The 15,940-nt window shown below is 43.3% G+C and overlaps 1 protein-coding gene across 1 annotated transcript in view; it reads right to left on the bottom strand.

Annotated features, from left to right (window-relative positions):
• LOC149150393 (ABC transporter F family member 3-like) overlaps positions 1 to 15,940 on the bottom strand; it is a 371,154-nt gene that overhangs the window by 258,909 nt on the left and 96,305 nt on the right. Inside the window, exons 4-5 of the mRNA XM_089438575.1 lie at positions 6,854 to 7,062; positions 6,528 to 6,686 (exon numbers count right to left, since the gene is read on the bottom strand). Of these exons, the coding sequence (XP_089294701.1) occupies positions 6,528 to 6,686; positions 6,854 to 7,062 (368 nt within the window). The remainder of the gene's footprint in view (positions 1 to 6,527; positions 6,687 to 6,853; positions 7,063 to 15,940) is intronic.

Raw genomic sequence — 15,940 nt, 5'->3', positions numbered from 1 at the left:
TCGTTGACATATCAACGACCGAGATTAAGTCCCTAATCAACGGCTAAGATTAGATCTGGCTTGATCCATGTCTTTTGGACCATTCTAACACAGTTTTATATTAATCCACATTAATATTTTAATTTCCCTAAGTTTAGACTTAGGGACTCCATTAAAAATATTAATTATTTTAATATCTCCCTAACTGTTTAGAATCTGCCCAAACCCTTTTTGGGTATTGGAGATCTCATGTGCCCCAACCTCTCCACCAAATTTCGTGGCTAGAGCACATCCGATGCTACCAAAAATCAACACTCCTTCTTAGCGAGGACTATGCTCTAGCAATACTCCTCACTGAGTATTACTCTAATCATCCGACATCAATCTTTGTGTTGATGCTAGGCTTGTTGCCCACCATCCTTTGCACTGTTGTATCCTGTATTACTACCCATGGTTCTGCCACTGCCACTGCTACATCTGTACAACAGCTCCCTCTGCATCCGTGTTGCTGCTAGTCCTTTCTCCCAACACTGCATCCGCACTGCAACTCCTCTCATCATGCTGCATCGTGCTGCTCACTACTGCACTACAACTCAATTACTGAGAAGTAAGTAGCTGATCTCCCAACTCTGACCTCTCTATTGGGCTAGAGACACCTACTAATGTTGAAGCTCCCTCTGTCGCTGACAAGTGCTCCCTCTTTGACCTCTGTGCTGCTGCAACAACTCCCTACATCTCGCACCGTTGCACACCTCTCTGTGCCATCCTGCACTAGTGCAACACTCCTGTGTCGCTCACACTGTTGCAGCCTGCTAGCCTCACGCTATCTCGGGACTCCTGCACTGTAGCTCTCTCTGTCACTTCATCTGCATCCGTCTCTACCCACATTAGCCAGTCTTGCTACTCCTCTTCGGGGTTCCCGTAGCAAGGTCTAATCCAAGAGGTTCGGTACCTCGAGGATTCTGCCCCTCATCGCCTATAGTCCGCCTGACTACAGCTCGATGTCTCCCAACTTTCGCTCAAGTGGTGCCTGTGCACTCATGGCATAGTCATCGTCTATCAACACTTCCTTCTCTACCCTTGCTGGCGCTGCCTTACTCTCGGAAGACTCTCCCTTACTCTTCTTCCTTAGACACTGGGTCGCATAATGACCCAGCTCCCCACAGTGGAAGCACTTGATCTTGGAGAGATCCTTCTTCTTCCGCTTTTCTTGCTTTCCCTCAGATGCTAGGGAAACATCTTCTTCCTCTTTGACTCTGATCCCCTTACTGTTGTTTCCCGCCTTTGACTACCATCAGATCTCTTCTTGGCGAATAGCTGCCTACATCTCATCCCAAGGTGGAAGTGTCCCTCTGCCCATTATACTCTGGACAAATACCTCCCAATCTTCTGAAACATCATTCAGGGTTGTCCTCACCATCAATTCCTGATCCGGTGTGGCTTCTATAGCAGTCAACTGATCTCGGATCTCATTCAGTCCTCCAAGGAAGGTGTAAACCGGTTCTCCCTTCTTCATCTGATATGACCTCAACTGATTTTCTAGTAACATTCTTCTCTGCACGTAAGTATGCTGGTACAATTTCTTTAGGGCCTCCCACATCTCATTTTCCATTTCCTTCCCGGCAATGTGTGGTACAACATGATCCTTGACCCCGTCAAGAATGATGCTCTTGGCCCTCACCATTGCCTCCGTGTCCTTGTCATTCTCAGCTGGGTCGACTAGGATAGCTATCGTCTTCAAGGCGAAGTGCTTGACACGATTTTTGTCAAGTACGGATAAGATTCTGGCCTTCCAGACTGCGAAGTTTGACACTCCGTCCAGCCTGTCCTTGTCTCTTACTCCATGTAGTGCCATGATGCTCTTCTACTTTCCTCCTGGAAGTTCTTGATCTGACTCCCTCTGAGTCTCGATTTCCCTCCTGGATATCATTTTGTCGATGTCGAGATGCCCCCTACTCTGATCGTCTGTGCAACCGCACCACTGATCCGGATTTCTCGGCTAGAAACCCTCAGTAGCAACTCCCTCCTCTTGGCCTTGCCCTGTCAGGTACTGTTCTGACTACAGTACCTCACCAGCTCCACTCTGCAACGTTCCCACAGCCTTCTAAGCCCCAGCAGCCTGAAGGTGAGAGCTCATAGGCTCAGCACAATCGCAGCACCAGCAACCTAGCCTCCTCAGCCCATTGCGTCAGCCCTCCTAGCTTCTATGTGGCTCTGCGTGAGGCTCCCTTTGCCTCCCTTAGCCTCTGCGTTGCCTCTTTCTAGCTCACCCTTGATGATGCAGGCACTGCGTCACCCTTCCCTTGTTGTTGCTCTGCTAGAAACAGCTTTTGTCACTCAAGACTGTTGTTTTCTGCTGCTATTGCTCCGCTTCGCTGATGTCCTCAGTTCTCCTGTGATCTGCAACCACGCTCTGATACCATGTTGAAGTTTCTAAGTCTACTAGTTAGAAACCCTCCATGCACTTTACTGATTTATTCCTACCTACTTGTTCCATTACTTAACAAGTTATTTACAATGTAAACACTGAAAATAAACACTAGTGCATACTCAACATATTACAGATCATCAATTGAAGGAAACAGAAACAATCACACCAAATGACAACATTATTTTTAGACCAATGTCCTTGAAAAAAACCAATACGAGAAAACCGGTACAGCTATCTGAGGGCTTTCTTATTAAGCAATTTCAGAGTACAATCTGGGTGCCAAATCCGGCTTACCCAACAGAGAATTTCCTTGGCAGTAGTACCTCTCTGTCTAAGACAAATGTCCCGGCTAAAACCCCAGATAAACCTTCCAACAGCTCCTTAGCTCCAATATGCCCTAGAAACCCCAGCGTCTGCCTTTCTGGACTACGTCAGCCTCTCTCTGCCCAGTACTGGCCCTGCGTCACCCTGAATGGGCCTGCGTCAGCCTTCTGGCCCTCTACGTCAGCAACGCTGGCCTCTCTGAAGCACTGCGCAGCTCCCGGCCACCTCTACGTGAGCCCTGGCTGATGCTACGTCACTCTCTCTAGCTCCTACGCTGCTCTTTCGACACTATCTCTGCCTCTCTGTCTCTCTGTAACCAATGCCCCTCAGCTGCAACTCCGATCACTCATTCTATCTATCTTAGCAAACCCCTCTCTAAAGAATAGAATGACTGATCACTCTGGTGTGTTCTCCAAGTGACCCTCAAGCCTCCTCTTGCACTTTTCTCGTTGACATATCAACAGTCGAGATTAAGTCCCTAATCAACGGCTAAGATTAGATCTGGTTTGATCCATGTCTTTTGGACCATTCTAACACAGTGTTATATTAATCCACATTAATATTTTAATTTCCCTAAGTTTAGACTTAGGGACTCCATTAAAAATATTGATTATTTTAATACCTCTCTAACTGTTTAGAATCTGCCCAAACCCTTCCTGGGTATTGGAGATCTCATGTGCCCCAACCTCTCCACCAAATTTTGTGGCTAGAGCACATCCAATGCTACCACAAATCAACAAGAAGTAGAGACAAAGAGGGGCAAGGACATTGAAGTCGAAGGAATATTTTTCCAAACCCAGTGAGTACTTTGCAGAGGCCGAGATTTCCTCTAGGAGGCTACGTAGAGGCAGCACAAAAGCCTAAAAAGGGAAGTTTGATTTTGCTGGAGGGGAAGATGTTTTCGGTTCCAGACGTCAAGAAGAGTTTCCGGAGGGCCGTAGAAGCATTTTCCCGGTTAGCAACAGGCAAGACGGGTAGATTAGCAGTCGATTCAGGCAAGACGTGTGGCAGGCAACGCTAGAGTGACACAGAGCCTACACAGGCCAAGTTGGACAACTAGCTTCTCAGTGGTCATACAGTGTCGAGATTGCTCGGAGTGAGGATAATTTCCCTCAAATAATTTTTCCCAGTATTTTCGCTGTAGGATTGTCAGTTTTCGGCATCCAGATTGTACTCAAATGATTTCACTGTTGCATAATAATATAAACCGTCAGCTGCTGCACCGATTTTCCCAAGTTCGGTTTTTCTGGGCACATTTGTTAAAAAATAATTTTGTCAAATTTATGTGCGCGCGCCTGTATTTCTCAGTCTCCAGCGCTAGCCTATTATTTTACACAGTGTTTTGTGAAGATTGCAGTGTGTTTATAACGTTGTTGCCGTAGCAATAAACTACTAATTTAATTAACAATTCGAAGAAATAATTCCAATTGCTGCAATAGGATTTCAGTAATGAAATTTTCACACACAGGGCTCTAAAGTAGTTTTTCCTTTAAAAAAAATTATTCTAGGTTTTCTTTCCTTGCATTTTTCTGAGAAAGTCTCAGATTTTTGGTCCAAAGTTTGGGGTCTGCCCAAGCATGACACAGGCCCAGGCAAACCTAGGAACTATGAATACAATTGCCCTGCATGTTAGCATGCCAATATGTTCTGACTGTTAACGCAAGTTGAGAAATATAGTCAGCTGCTAAAACATTGATCAATCTAATTGAGTTTGGACTTATAATACCAAATGGATCTAAGCATCTAAGGGAATTGTAAATGTAAACACTGACCCATTAATAGGAATGGCGGTAAGCTCCAACTCCAACAAAACCTATAGAAGTAACGTGCAATTGCTTTAAGGCTCAAAAAAATTAGCTTGTGGCTGGGCTATTAATCTCTAATCACATTTTAAGCCAACCACATCGGGACTAGCCTCAGACAAGAACTGCCAAACAAATAGACAAATGAAGATTAAAAGTACGAAAAGATCTTCTACTGGAGTAGAAGATAATGAACTTCAATGTTAACATAAATGTTAATACTTTATGTATTGAAGTGACCATGTAACATCTTATTAGTATTATTGGCATTTAGAATTCTCTCCAATTTCCAATTATGTCTGCTTATTATTATGTGTTGTAATGTCCTCTCAAAATTGATGGGCAAATGGGGGATGAAATAGCCTATCTGACCCTCTAGGCTACAGTCTTGATAAAGGGTTAAAAACCCAATTTTTCCTATGTTGGGGAAACATTGCGCAAAAGTTGTGTCGGCTGGGGTAAAAAAACCCAAAATTGCGGTTTGCACCCACAACCCCCACATTTTGGAGCCAATGGAAAAATTCAAAAATCTATAAATAGACAAGAGTTGAGATCAAATCAATCATCATCAATTGTGGATCAAATCTTCTAATTTCTTGAGCTGTGGCTCTGAGGGTTTCAAGACCCCTTTTCTCTACTAATTTCAGTGGTGAAGGATTCCACCCTAGCTAGTAAAATCTTCTTTCTATCTTATGTTCTGTTCTGGCAAACAGGGAATCTATCCATCTTAAGTATCAAAGTTTGGTGGCAAGTCAGGGCAAGAATTCAATTCGTGAGACTGTTCAAAGGTTGTTTTTTAGTGCATTCATCCTCTGTGACAGCTAAATCTCTGTAGCAGAATTGCAGGGAACTCTGGCAATTACAGTGAGGCCTATCTAAGGTGCATTTGGTTCTCCTAAAAGCACTATCCGTCATCTATCACTGAGGCAGCTCGGACCCCCTGAGCCCACCTCTGTATCTTGGACCCACTGAGGCACACTGACGGGGGTGGTGTGTGTGTTAAATATTATTACTTATTCCTGTAGTGTTAGACATAGTAAAAAGACTAATATGAGCACTCAGAGAATGTGAGATCAACAAAAAGAAGAATTCTCCAGTCAGCAAGAATCCATGAGACGGCAATCTAGAAGAAATGATCTAACATATGCACAGATCCCAAGCAAGTTGACAACTTGGGCAGCCTAGCAGGCCTTAACAACACAAGCATTTATGATTCTCCAAATTCCAATTATGTCTGCTTATTATTATGTGTCTACAATGATATAAGAAATCCTGCATGGTAGCAGGACCAAACATCAGCATTTGGAAGATCAAAAGGCATTGTCGATTTATAAAAACCCATACTAGGGCATTTAAGAAATGCTTCGAATTGAAGATATATGTCAGCAAATCAAAGGCATCCAACAGAGGCAAGGCAGTGGGAGATACATAATTTAATTGCTATTGATTTTTAAGTTATTAAATTGGGGGGGGGGGGGGGGGGGGGGAAGGATATTAGATATTATTACTTATTCCTGTAGCATTAGAACTAGTGAAAGGACTAATACAAGAACTGAGAGAATGTGAGATCAACAGAAAGAAGAACTCTCCAGTCAGCAAGAATCCATGAGACGGCAATCTAGAAGGAACAATCTAACAGATGCACAGATCCCAAGCAAGTTGACAACTTGGGCAGCCTGGCAGGCCTTACCAACAGAGGCAGAACCATAGCATGTGAAGGCTGTGTGGGAGATCATCATCACCATTTGGAACTTAACATAACATTCAGATCATCCAAGATGAAACAATGATGAGAAACACTCAAATCAATAACTTAAATTCCACCGGAAAAAACTTTATTCTAGGTATCGAGTTTAGCATTCTAGAAAATAAATTCAAGCTGACCCAGTTGTGCACAATGCACCAAAGTCAGATCCAAACTCCAAACTCTGGAGAAATTTTACAATGATAAAACAACATTCATTAATCTACACTAATCTTTCATGACTTACTGCAAGAATAGATGCTGCGCGAGACTCCGCAGAATAAGCATCAATATATTCAAGCCTTTTATATATCTGTTGAAGCCTCTCAGATGTATCCTTATCCTCAGTGGCTCCATTGACCTTCAAATCACCCGTTCCAGTAGCAACATCCTTGTCAACATCTCTCTGGAATTGCAAAACAATGCACTTCAGAATCATCCAATCACAGATGTATAGGACAAACATATATAATTTTCACGGGATTGATAAGAAAACTAGAGTATTGGCCAAAGCATAGAAAACATCCATTAAAATCTATAAAAAGACCATTTATAAGATGAACCACAAAATACCTGCTGTGGCACCAATCTAGCTTCTTCCTCCAAGAGTTGAGTTCTCTCCACGTCAGAGTTTAGAACACACTGGAGTGCAGTAATATCATCACCAACTACCTCTTGCTCTACGTGTAAAATTTGGCAGAACTTGGGGATACCATCAATTGCATGCAGGGCCATATGTCGTAGTAGTGTTGTTTTCCCTGTACCATTCCTTCCAATCAGACCTGAAAAAGCAAGGATTATTAGAGACAACGTTATGTTAGATTCAAAAGAAAAAAGGCTGGAAATTTTTGAAGAAGAAAGCCTAGAGCAGTAACCAGCTAAGCCAAATGGAAGAGGAGAAAATTGAAAATAATTAGTGATTAGGCCTTCTTAGGCAACATTTCCATTTACCATGTATCATAAATAAACTGATATCTAGAAGATATTCATGCCCTTAGCAGAATAGTGCAAACAAACTGAAATTAGTTAAACAGAACAAAACAAAACATAAATTCGAATTTCTTGACTTGGATTTCTGATTCCCTTCTGTACAGTGGCAAAAGAGACTAGTCACTAAACACAATTCCAATCATAACGACAAACAAACAGGAGACATATAAGCACCCCTGTTCAACTGATTTCTGTTCCTAAGCACATTATCACATCAATTGGCAATTTGATGGTTAATATCATACTTAGATTGAAATTGGGAGTGTTGAGCAGTTAACCAGGTTGATGAAAGCAGGGTATTGTCCTAGCCCCCACCAGGATTCAAATCTCATGATAGTGGCCAGCTCACCACCGTAAGTTTCTCACTTGGATCTCCAATGGCTATCTCAGCCCTCTGAAACAATTTGGCCCACCTCTTCACCAGCAACTTGGCACTGTGCCTTACCCTCCCATAGCCTCAGCTGTTACAGCAAATTCAGCCCTGGCAAATCAGCCTCTCCAATAAATCGACCTCCTTCTCACTTCAGCAATTCAACCTCTTGGAAATCTCTAGAATCAACCTGCACTAGTCCTCCTCTGCTGTTACAGTGTGCCATACTTCGCCAACTCTCTTTGCATGGGCCTTCAGAACACTGCTGCTGCCTGCAACAGTTACTATAGCTCCCTCTCAGAGCTGTCACCTGTGCAAATCTCAAATCCAACTGCCTTTCTCAGAAACCATGCTCCAATACAATGTTAGATTTTTGGGCACTAGACTCATCGCATACACACACACCAGATCTAGTAACAGTCTCAAATTAACTTTAACTCAGCTATTTAACTAAAACACACTCATGTGCCTTTAACCAAAAACAAATAATACACTGTGGAACTTATAAAACCAGCAATTAGATCATGCATAGTAAACGTATTACACACAAGTTCTGCCCAATCAACAGTTCTTCATTAAATTCTTCTCAGAACCTACTCAAACTCCCTTACTGGGATAATGGCCCTCAAGGAAATTACATATACAACAATTACCCTGGATCTGATCTAGTGGATCAAGCTCTAGATCCATCCTTGATCTGGCTGATCTAGTTCTCCTTTGTTGCTTAGTGCTCCTTCCTCGGACTAGGCACAACTAAGTAATTCACTCACAGCAAACCTGCAATATTACTCATGCAGATCTCCTTTGTTGCTCCATGCTCTTTCCTCATACCCTACCCAGCCCTCTCAACCTTGCTTGGCCCTCTCAAGCCTTCCAACGCTCTTGACCTTGCTTGGCCCTTGGCCCTGCCAGCCCTCTCAGCTCTGCTCGGCCCTATTGACCCTCTTCACTCTCTTGTCGACCACCTTCCACGGACCCTCTTGGCCCTCAAAGGTTTGAGGCCTACTCAGCGTTCTCCACAAGATGCTCTCTTGTCGAACACCTTCCATGGGCACTCTCAGCCCTCGAGGGGTTTGAGGCCTACTCGGCCTTCTCCTCACCAAGATGCTCTCTTGCCAATCACCTTCCACAAGCCCTCTCGACCCTCAAAGGTTTGAGGACAAGATGCTCTCCTGCCAACCACCTTCCACAGGCCCTCTCAGCCCTCAAAGGTCTAAGGCCTACTTGGCCTTCTCCTCCACAAGATGCTCTCCTGACCACCTTCAATAGGCCTTCTCGGCCCTCAAAGGTTTGAGGCCTACTTGGCCTTCTCCACAAGATGCTCTCTCATCGACCACCTTCCACAAGCCCTCCAAGGTCTAAGGGTCGCTCTGCATTCTCCTAGTAGAGCTTGAAGGAACGTCTCGTTCCTCCTCCAGATCTACAGTCCATGTCCCTGTTGTTGGTGTTGCTAGTCCATACTCAACCTTAGGAGCCTCTTGCTTCTGATCCTCTACTCGTGTTGGCTCACTTGGCCCTCTCAGCCCTTCACGAGCTCACTCGGCTCTCTTGCCAAGCATAACACAACAAGAATGAATCGCTCACCCTTGCTCTTATACTTCTCCAAAGGGTGTAATACCATGGGTCATAATATCATGGGTCATCAGGTGCAAAGCCCCATCACTTAGCCCACTTGCCCCACACATGAGAATACTCTCGATGCTACCCAAAACATCAACATGCAAGAGCATGGAAACACACATGGGGGATAGGGGAATGTTGAGGTCCCTTGCATAGAGGGGCTCATCTCTAAAATTAAAAAAAAAATCCCAACCTAACAATCATCCCATGTAAATTCATCATTATGCAATGTATTGTTTTCTTGCATTGCTTTTTTACTTTTTATGCTTTTTTAAACTTTTGGAGTTTCTAGAAAAAAATCACGAGAGTATTTCAAGACATCCCACTTTTCGAGGGTGGGGGAGAGGGTGCACCCAAAAGCCCCCCACTGTGAAATGTGTGATGCACATTGGAAAAAAATATTCAATATGTGTTTCGCCGAGTTTTGCAAAAAGGGGGCCATGGTGAAACATTTTGTCAAGTGCCTCCCATCCCAAGGGCGTGGGAAGCACTGGGGTGCCACCCTAACCTTGCAAGACATGTCCCTGTGGAACACTATGATTAAATCAACATGAACATGTGTGCCAATGATAGGGTCCACTCCCCCGGATGCGGGTGTTACTGCGGTCATAAATGGCTCTGACGCCAACTGTAACTACCGCGTACTGCATGCAGCAGAGCAGCGGGGCTCCCCAGACCTTCACCTCAGGTAATATGGATGATCAGCGTTTCGACGGCAACGGTGGTGTCTGCGCATTTATGGTTTACTTGGTTCGAAGCATGGCGAGGATGGTTATATTCATTACCACCCAGCTCTTCCCTTTCACGATGTGTTTCAATTACTCTGGTTCTGAGTTCTGGTTCGCGAATTCTCCTGGAAGCAAGAGAGTCCTCCTTCTCAGAGGCGCGCCTTGCAGGTTTCAAGCACGTCTCAGGGGTAAGCAGCACACTCATCCTTCTCTGGTTCACGCATTTCGCTTTTCTATTGCGCTCTTTGCTGTTTCTGTGGTTTCCGTTGCCCTTTTCTTGCTATTCATCATGGGTCGACAAGGGGGCAGGAAGAGACCCAGAGGTAATCTTGGTGATGGCTCTCGGCTTTCTCCCAGTAGCTCTAATAACCCTGATCACTCCCCTGCTAATCTCCCTCCACCTCAGGCGAATGTGCAGCCCTCTAGCTCTGTTCGTCGGCCTCTCCCAAACAATGCCTTTCAGACCACCCATTTTAAATTCCAGAGTAACCTCAACCGACCTCTGGTCTCTGCCCACATCACCTTAATTATCTCTGAGGAAGAAAATCATATCCATCCTTTGGCTTGCATCGCTCCGGAACCCTCTCAGAGCAGCGAGCAGCATCTGACCTTGGACAACCCGGAGAAAGCGTTGGTGGAACAGACAGGCCATATTGATAGCCCGAGAATTACTCTGCCCCATGTCGATACTCTCCCTGCTGAGGGGGATGAAGCTCTGAATGATTCCAACCGCCCAATTTTAATCCCTGAGGACGATAAGGTCGGCGATGAAGTTCTGGGGGTGGCTAGTGACCGTCCAGCAGATGAGAAGACCTCTGGCGGGAGCAAGGAAGATTAAGGCCACGCGGCACTGTTCGGTATCTTTTTGCTTTTTGTCTGTCAAGCAGACGACTGTTTTCAGGTTTCCTTGATAAAACACATGGCTTATCTCCGTCAGCTTGAAGTTTTTGCTCAGTTTCAGGGCAGAAGCAATGCTTTACAGGCAGACTTGCAATGGCTTCTCGCTTCTATGCTCTCGTGCACAATCTCTCTCATCTTCTGGTCCTTATCTGAAATGTTTTTCTGTTATGAAGTTTTTTGTAGCACCTATGCTCAGAATCCTTACATTCTGAGGCGAACTTGCTGTGTACAGAGGCCTCATGACTCTTCTGAGGTCTCGCTTACATGTAAAAATATTTTTATTTTAAGTTAATAGATAATAGTCTTTGCCGAGAAAAAAAAAATGATAGGGTCCAGTCTACTAAAAAAAAATTACCAGATGTCCTCCCCAACCAAAACCCCCCATGATATCAACAAAACATAAAGCCCAACCTAGGGCACAAAACCAACAAGGGATTATCACATCAAAATATATCATCCAACCTTATAAATGTTAGATCAAGAAGGAAATATATGTGGTACCCCTCTTCTAACACAAACCTAGAAAAAATTACATCACGAACATCATCAAACAAGCTTCCACCAAGGTGGTGTGTAGCAAATTTATAATATTGAGTTATATCACCTAGGAAAACCCCACTAAGGCAACATGCATCGCCAAGAAGGGATTATCACATCAAAATACATCATCCAACCATATAAAACGCTAGATCGAGAAGGAAACATAAGTGGTACCCCTTTTTTAACTTAAATATAGAAAAACTCACATCAACAAGGGTACTAACATTATCATACAGGTTTCCACCAAGGTGGTGTATAGCAAATTTATAATATTGAGTTATGTCATCTAGGAAAATCCCACCAAGGAAAAATGCGTCACCCCATCACATCAACATCATAAGAGAACAGAGCATAAGAAAGTGTTAGCCCCATCCAAACAATGAGTATACCCCCATCACACATCCAACATATGGACCTTGTACAACACCCCCTTTTGGTGATAACCAACATCATAAGATCGACACACATAGTTGCTAGGATGCTCCATGAAGAAGATAACATATGAATTAACCAACATGCGTATGTCAAGAGAGTGACCTAATGAAAGATGCACCTAAACCGTGATATGACCACCAACCACGACCATCCACCAAAAAGAGAAACAACGCTCCTCTAAGTTTCATGGTACGGGGAAACAGAAATATGTATCTAAAAAGGAACTTGCTAGAAATGTGAAACCCCAAAAATCAAGAAACAGGGAAACATAATATATATATTTCATAAAAGTATACTAAAACTTTGGAAGAAAGCATTTAAGTTTTAACATTATAATTTAGAATAAAGATACAAATTCATGAATAATGAGTAAGTGCCAAGGCCCAAGGCCCAAAAAAATCATGCTACAACAAACACCTACATATCATCAAAATCATTGCCAATATTGGGATCATCATCATCAATATCACCCTCTAAGCTTTAAAGTAAGAAAAAAAAGCTTAACATGTCAAATCTAGATTCTATTTGAGTGATGGGTACACTTTTACTAGGGTTGTGATAGAGGAATTTGTTGAAAAAGGTACCAAGGAGGTGTTTCCTAGTGTTTTTTGCCTTTGGCCTAGGAAAACACATGAGACCCACTTTTTAGTGTGACTTTATGAGTTATTAAAGTCGTGTGGCTTTTTAGTAACTTTATGAGGTACAAACAGTACATGGTACCTTATGATATTAAAGTGACTTTATGAGAAAAAGTACATGATACAAAAACAAGCTACAAAGTGACTAGGGAGGCTCATTAATGAAGGGGGAAACATAAGAGGGGGTCAATGGGACATTAAATCTCCACCCTTAATCAAGGAGAGCTGAGATCTAATCTCAGCCCTTGATGCTAGGGATAGGGCTTCTCATCATTAAGGAGACTAAAAAGGAGGAAAAAGGCAAGGAGAGTCCTCATGCTTCATGTGCAAGTGTTGGAGAAGAGCGAGGAGAAGAAGAGGAGTAAAGGTTGTGATAGCAGAGATTGTTTGCTCAAGGAAAAAACTACAGCAAGAAGAACACCATTCTCAGACCCAAGTTACGAGGTTGAGACACAGGCACGCAATTCGAGGAAGTGCAGCTGCTACAGCAGTCAGGTTCAACATGCAAATCGAGGAGAAATAGTGCAGTTTTCGAGGAGGGTTAGTCTGCATTAATTGCAGACCTGTGGCATGCATTTCCAGGAATTAAATTTTGGACTGACAGGATGATTTTCATGGCAGTATAACTCTGTCAGATAGACCTGAAAAATGACAAGGGATTCCTCATCTGAGCATTGAAATAGAGGGGTTTGTATGCTGAGAAGTGACACAAAATTCGAGATCTAGAAGTCATATATTGGCACATTTTTCTAAGCAGAGAAAAGCAGACAGTGGCACAAATTCCTATGCAGTGATTGTTGAACTTGTGGCACAAGTTTCCAGATCTGTGGTACAAATTTCTAGGAACCTGGCATAAGTTTCAAGGGAAGAAATAATTACTTTGATGTGTAATTAATGTTGTAATAAATTCTCTAAGATAAGCAAAATAAAATCCTCCTTCAAACTGGTTTTCCCCTTTGGGATTTTTCCAGGGCCTGTGGTTGACCAAAAACTAGTGTCATAAATTTCTGTGCATGCTTGTGAAATTATTTTATTAGCTGAAAGTGAAAGAGAAAAGTAGTGGTAGCCTAGCAGTGTTTCTCTTGAATTTTATATTCATGTTTAAATGTGCAATGAACATGGGGTTTAGGCATTAAACATGATGAGCAAAACAAACTGTAACCGGGTGGGGCTACAGTGAGCTAGAATTTTCTACATAATATCAGAGCCAGGCTGTGAACCTCGACTGATGAACAGTGACCAGCAAACATAAACCAGCCTTATATACCAAGGGTTTGTGGTTGAGAGGGAGGTTGGTTGCTCCTTTTTCAGTGTTCATAAGTTGTGTTGGTTGAGAGGGTCAGATGGCCACTAGTTTGAGGGTGGAGGATAGGTTGAGTGGGGCTGAAAACTTTGGTCCCTAGAAGGAGAGGATAGTCTTGTTGCTTGAGGAGTTTGAGCTGTGGGATATTGTAGAGAATGCAATAGTTCCACCTACTGATCTTGTTCAGTTGACAGAATTCAACAAGCGAAATGTCAAGACTAAGAAGATCCTTCTAGATGCAGTGAAAGACCACCTTATATCTCATTTATCAAGGAAGAAGTTTCCTATGAGATGTGGGAGTCCCTGATTACACTTTACCAAAGCACCAATGAGAATAGGAAGATGGTGTTGTGTGAGAAACAAAGAAACACCAAGATGACCAAGACTAACACAGTGACCTCATACTTTACCAAGATCACACAGGTCAAGAATGAATTGGCTACAGTGGGAGAGATTATCCCAGATGACCAGTTGGTCAAGATGGCACTGAGTGGTTTTCCCAAGAAGTGGGATGGTTTCATAGATGGCATTGTTACTAGAGAACATCTTCTACATTGGAGGAGGATGTGGGATGATTTCATCCAGGAGGAGACCAAGACGAGTGCCAAGGGTGGCAGCCAGCATGGTGGGGTAGATGAGGAGGAATATGTTGCCCTCACAACTAAAGCCAAGAAGAAGGTTGTAATATTCCTAATGGAACTATTAAGTAATAACAGCCACAAATTTCTTAAATGCAACCAAAGATCAAAACATTGAAAAATAACAGCACATTAACAATTTATCCCCATGGTAGGAGTACAATAGGTAAGAACAAGTGCACCTGGGCTTGCCAAAGGTAAGCTAGACAAATCTCAGGTGAGAAAACAAGGTGCCCAGATGATGGGAAGTGACTTCTCCTCTATGCTTTGTGCTACCCTTGAAATTTGCACAGCTGGATGGAAAGAAATGGCTGCTAGGGCCGCCTCTGGTGCTCAAAAAATTTCGGGAAATTAACCCTAGGCTCTCCACAAATAACCCACAAAAACCCATGAAGGAATTGGCCAAATGTTGACCTCGGAATTTCGGCCCAATTTCCCCTAGCTCTTCTAACTGTTGGCTAAGTTGGGATCCCTGTTTGACCCCTCAAATCTGCCCAGAAAAATTGGCCAAACTAATGTTGGTCTCTCCTTAGTAAACTCAGAAAAACCCAGAAAGGGGTTGTCCTAGTTTTGAGTCTTGACGCTTTAAAATTGACCCCAAGATGCTTGGCCCTCCTCTGATGCTTGAAAATGTCATCTGTGATAGTTGGAGTGTTTTATGCTCCTCAAAAGCTAGGAAATCTCCTCAAATCCCGCTCTAATCAAAACCCTAACAAACCCAGTTCCTCAATCCCTCGCACCGGGCTTCCCACAAAAGGCTCCTCCACTCCTTGCGCAGTCCTGGGGGGAAATAATGCAAGCCCAACCACACCAATTCGTTCCATTAAGAAAGGCACCACTGCTCCTGGAAATTTCCTCCTTCCGACAAGTATTTATGTGATGGAATAGCAGCCCAGCAACGACAGGTATCTTCCCTCTAGCACAATACCTCCCCAAGCGTTGCATAGCTCCCTTTTCTGCGTCCCATTGATGCCAAAAAAATTGTGCTACTGCATGGTATCCTCCCAGTTACCAAAGATGAGTAGAATTTACCTCCCTAGGGTGGCACTCATGGTCCACCGAAGAAGAGGGAGATATTTCCCCTTGGAAACCTCTGTTGCTAAACAACACTTGTGACTCAGCTGAACAACGTGAGCAACAATGTGTAAAATGTCAAATGATCAAAAGTACCAAATGGAGACCTCCAAGCTCTATTTATAATTGTTGGCCCTCTCTCCTTTGGTGGCCCCCACCTTCCACTAATTCTCACCCCTTCCTTTCTCTCTCTCTCTTCTCACTAGTGTGAAATGCTCCATTGGTCGAATTTCCTTCTCTTGTGGTCCCCACATTCCACTAGAGCTATAATTTTCTATTCCATACGCCAAAAATACCTCCAATACCAAATTACAAAATTGTGCTATGCTTAGCACTAGTGATGTGAACATCACAATTTTTTTGCAGGGCCGATTTTTTCCACGATTTTTTTATTTTCAAAAAATCACTATTTTTTAGTGAGGGC

This window comes from Pinus tabuliformis, chromosome 9, assembly GCF_031772625.1.
Source record: "Pinus tabuliformis cultivar Carrire ecotype Pingquan chromosome 9, CPIR1, whole genome shotgun sequence".
Classification (NCBI taxonomy): domain Eukaryota; kingdom Viridiplantae; phylum Streptophyta; class Pinopsida; order Pinales; family Pinaceae; genus Pinus; species Pinus tabuliformis.
The sequence above is the reverse complement of the archived record's forward strand: the minus strand, read 5'-3'. Positions and strand labels throughout refer to the sequence as shown.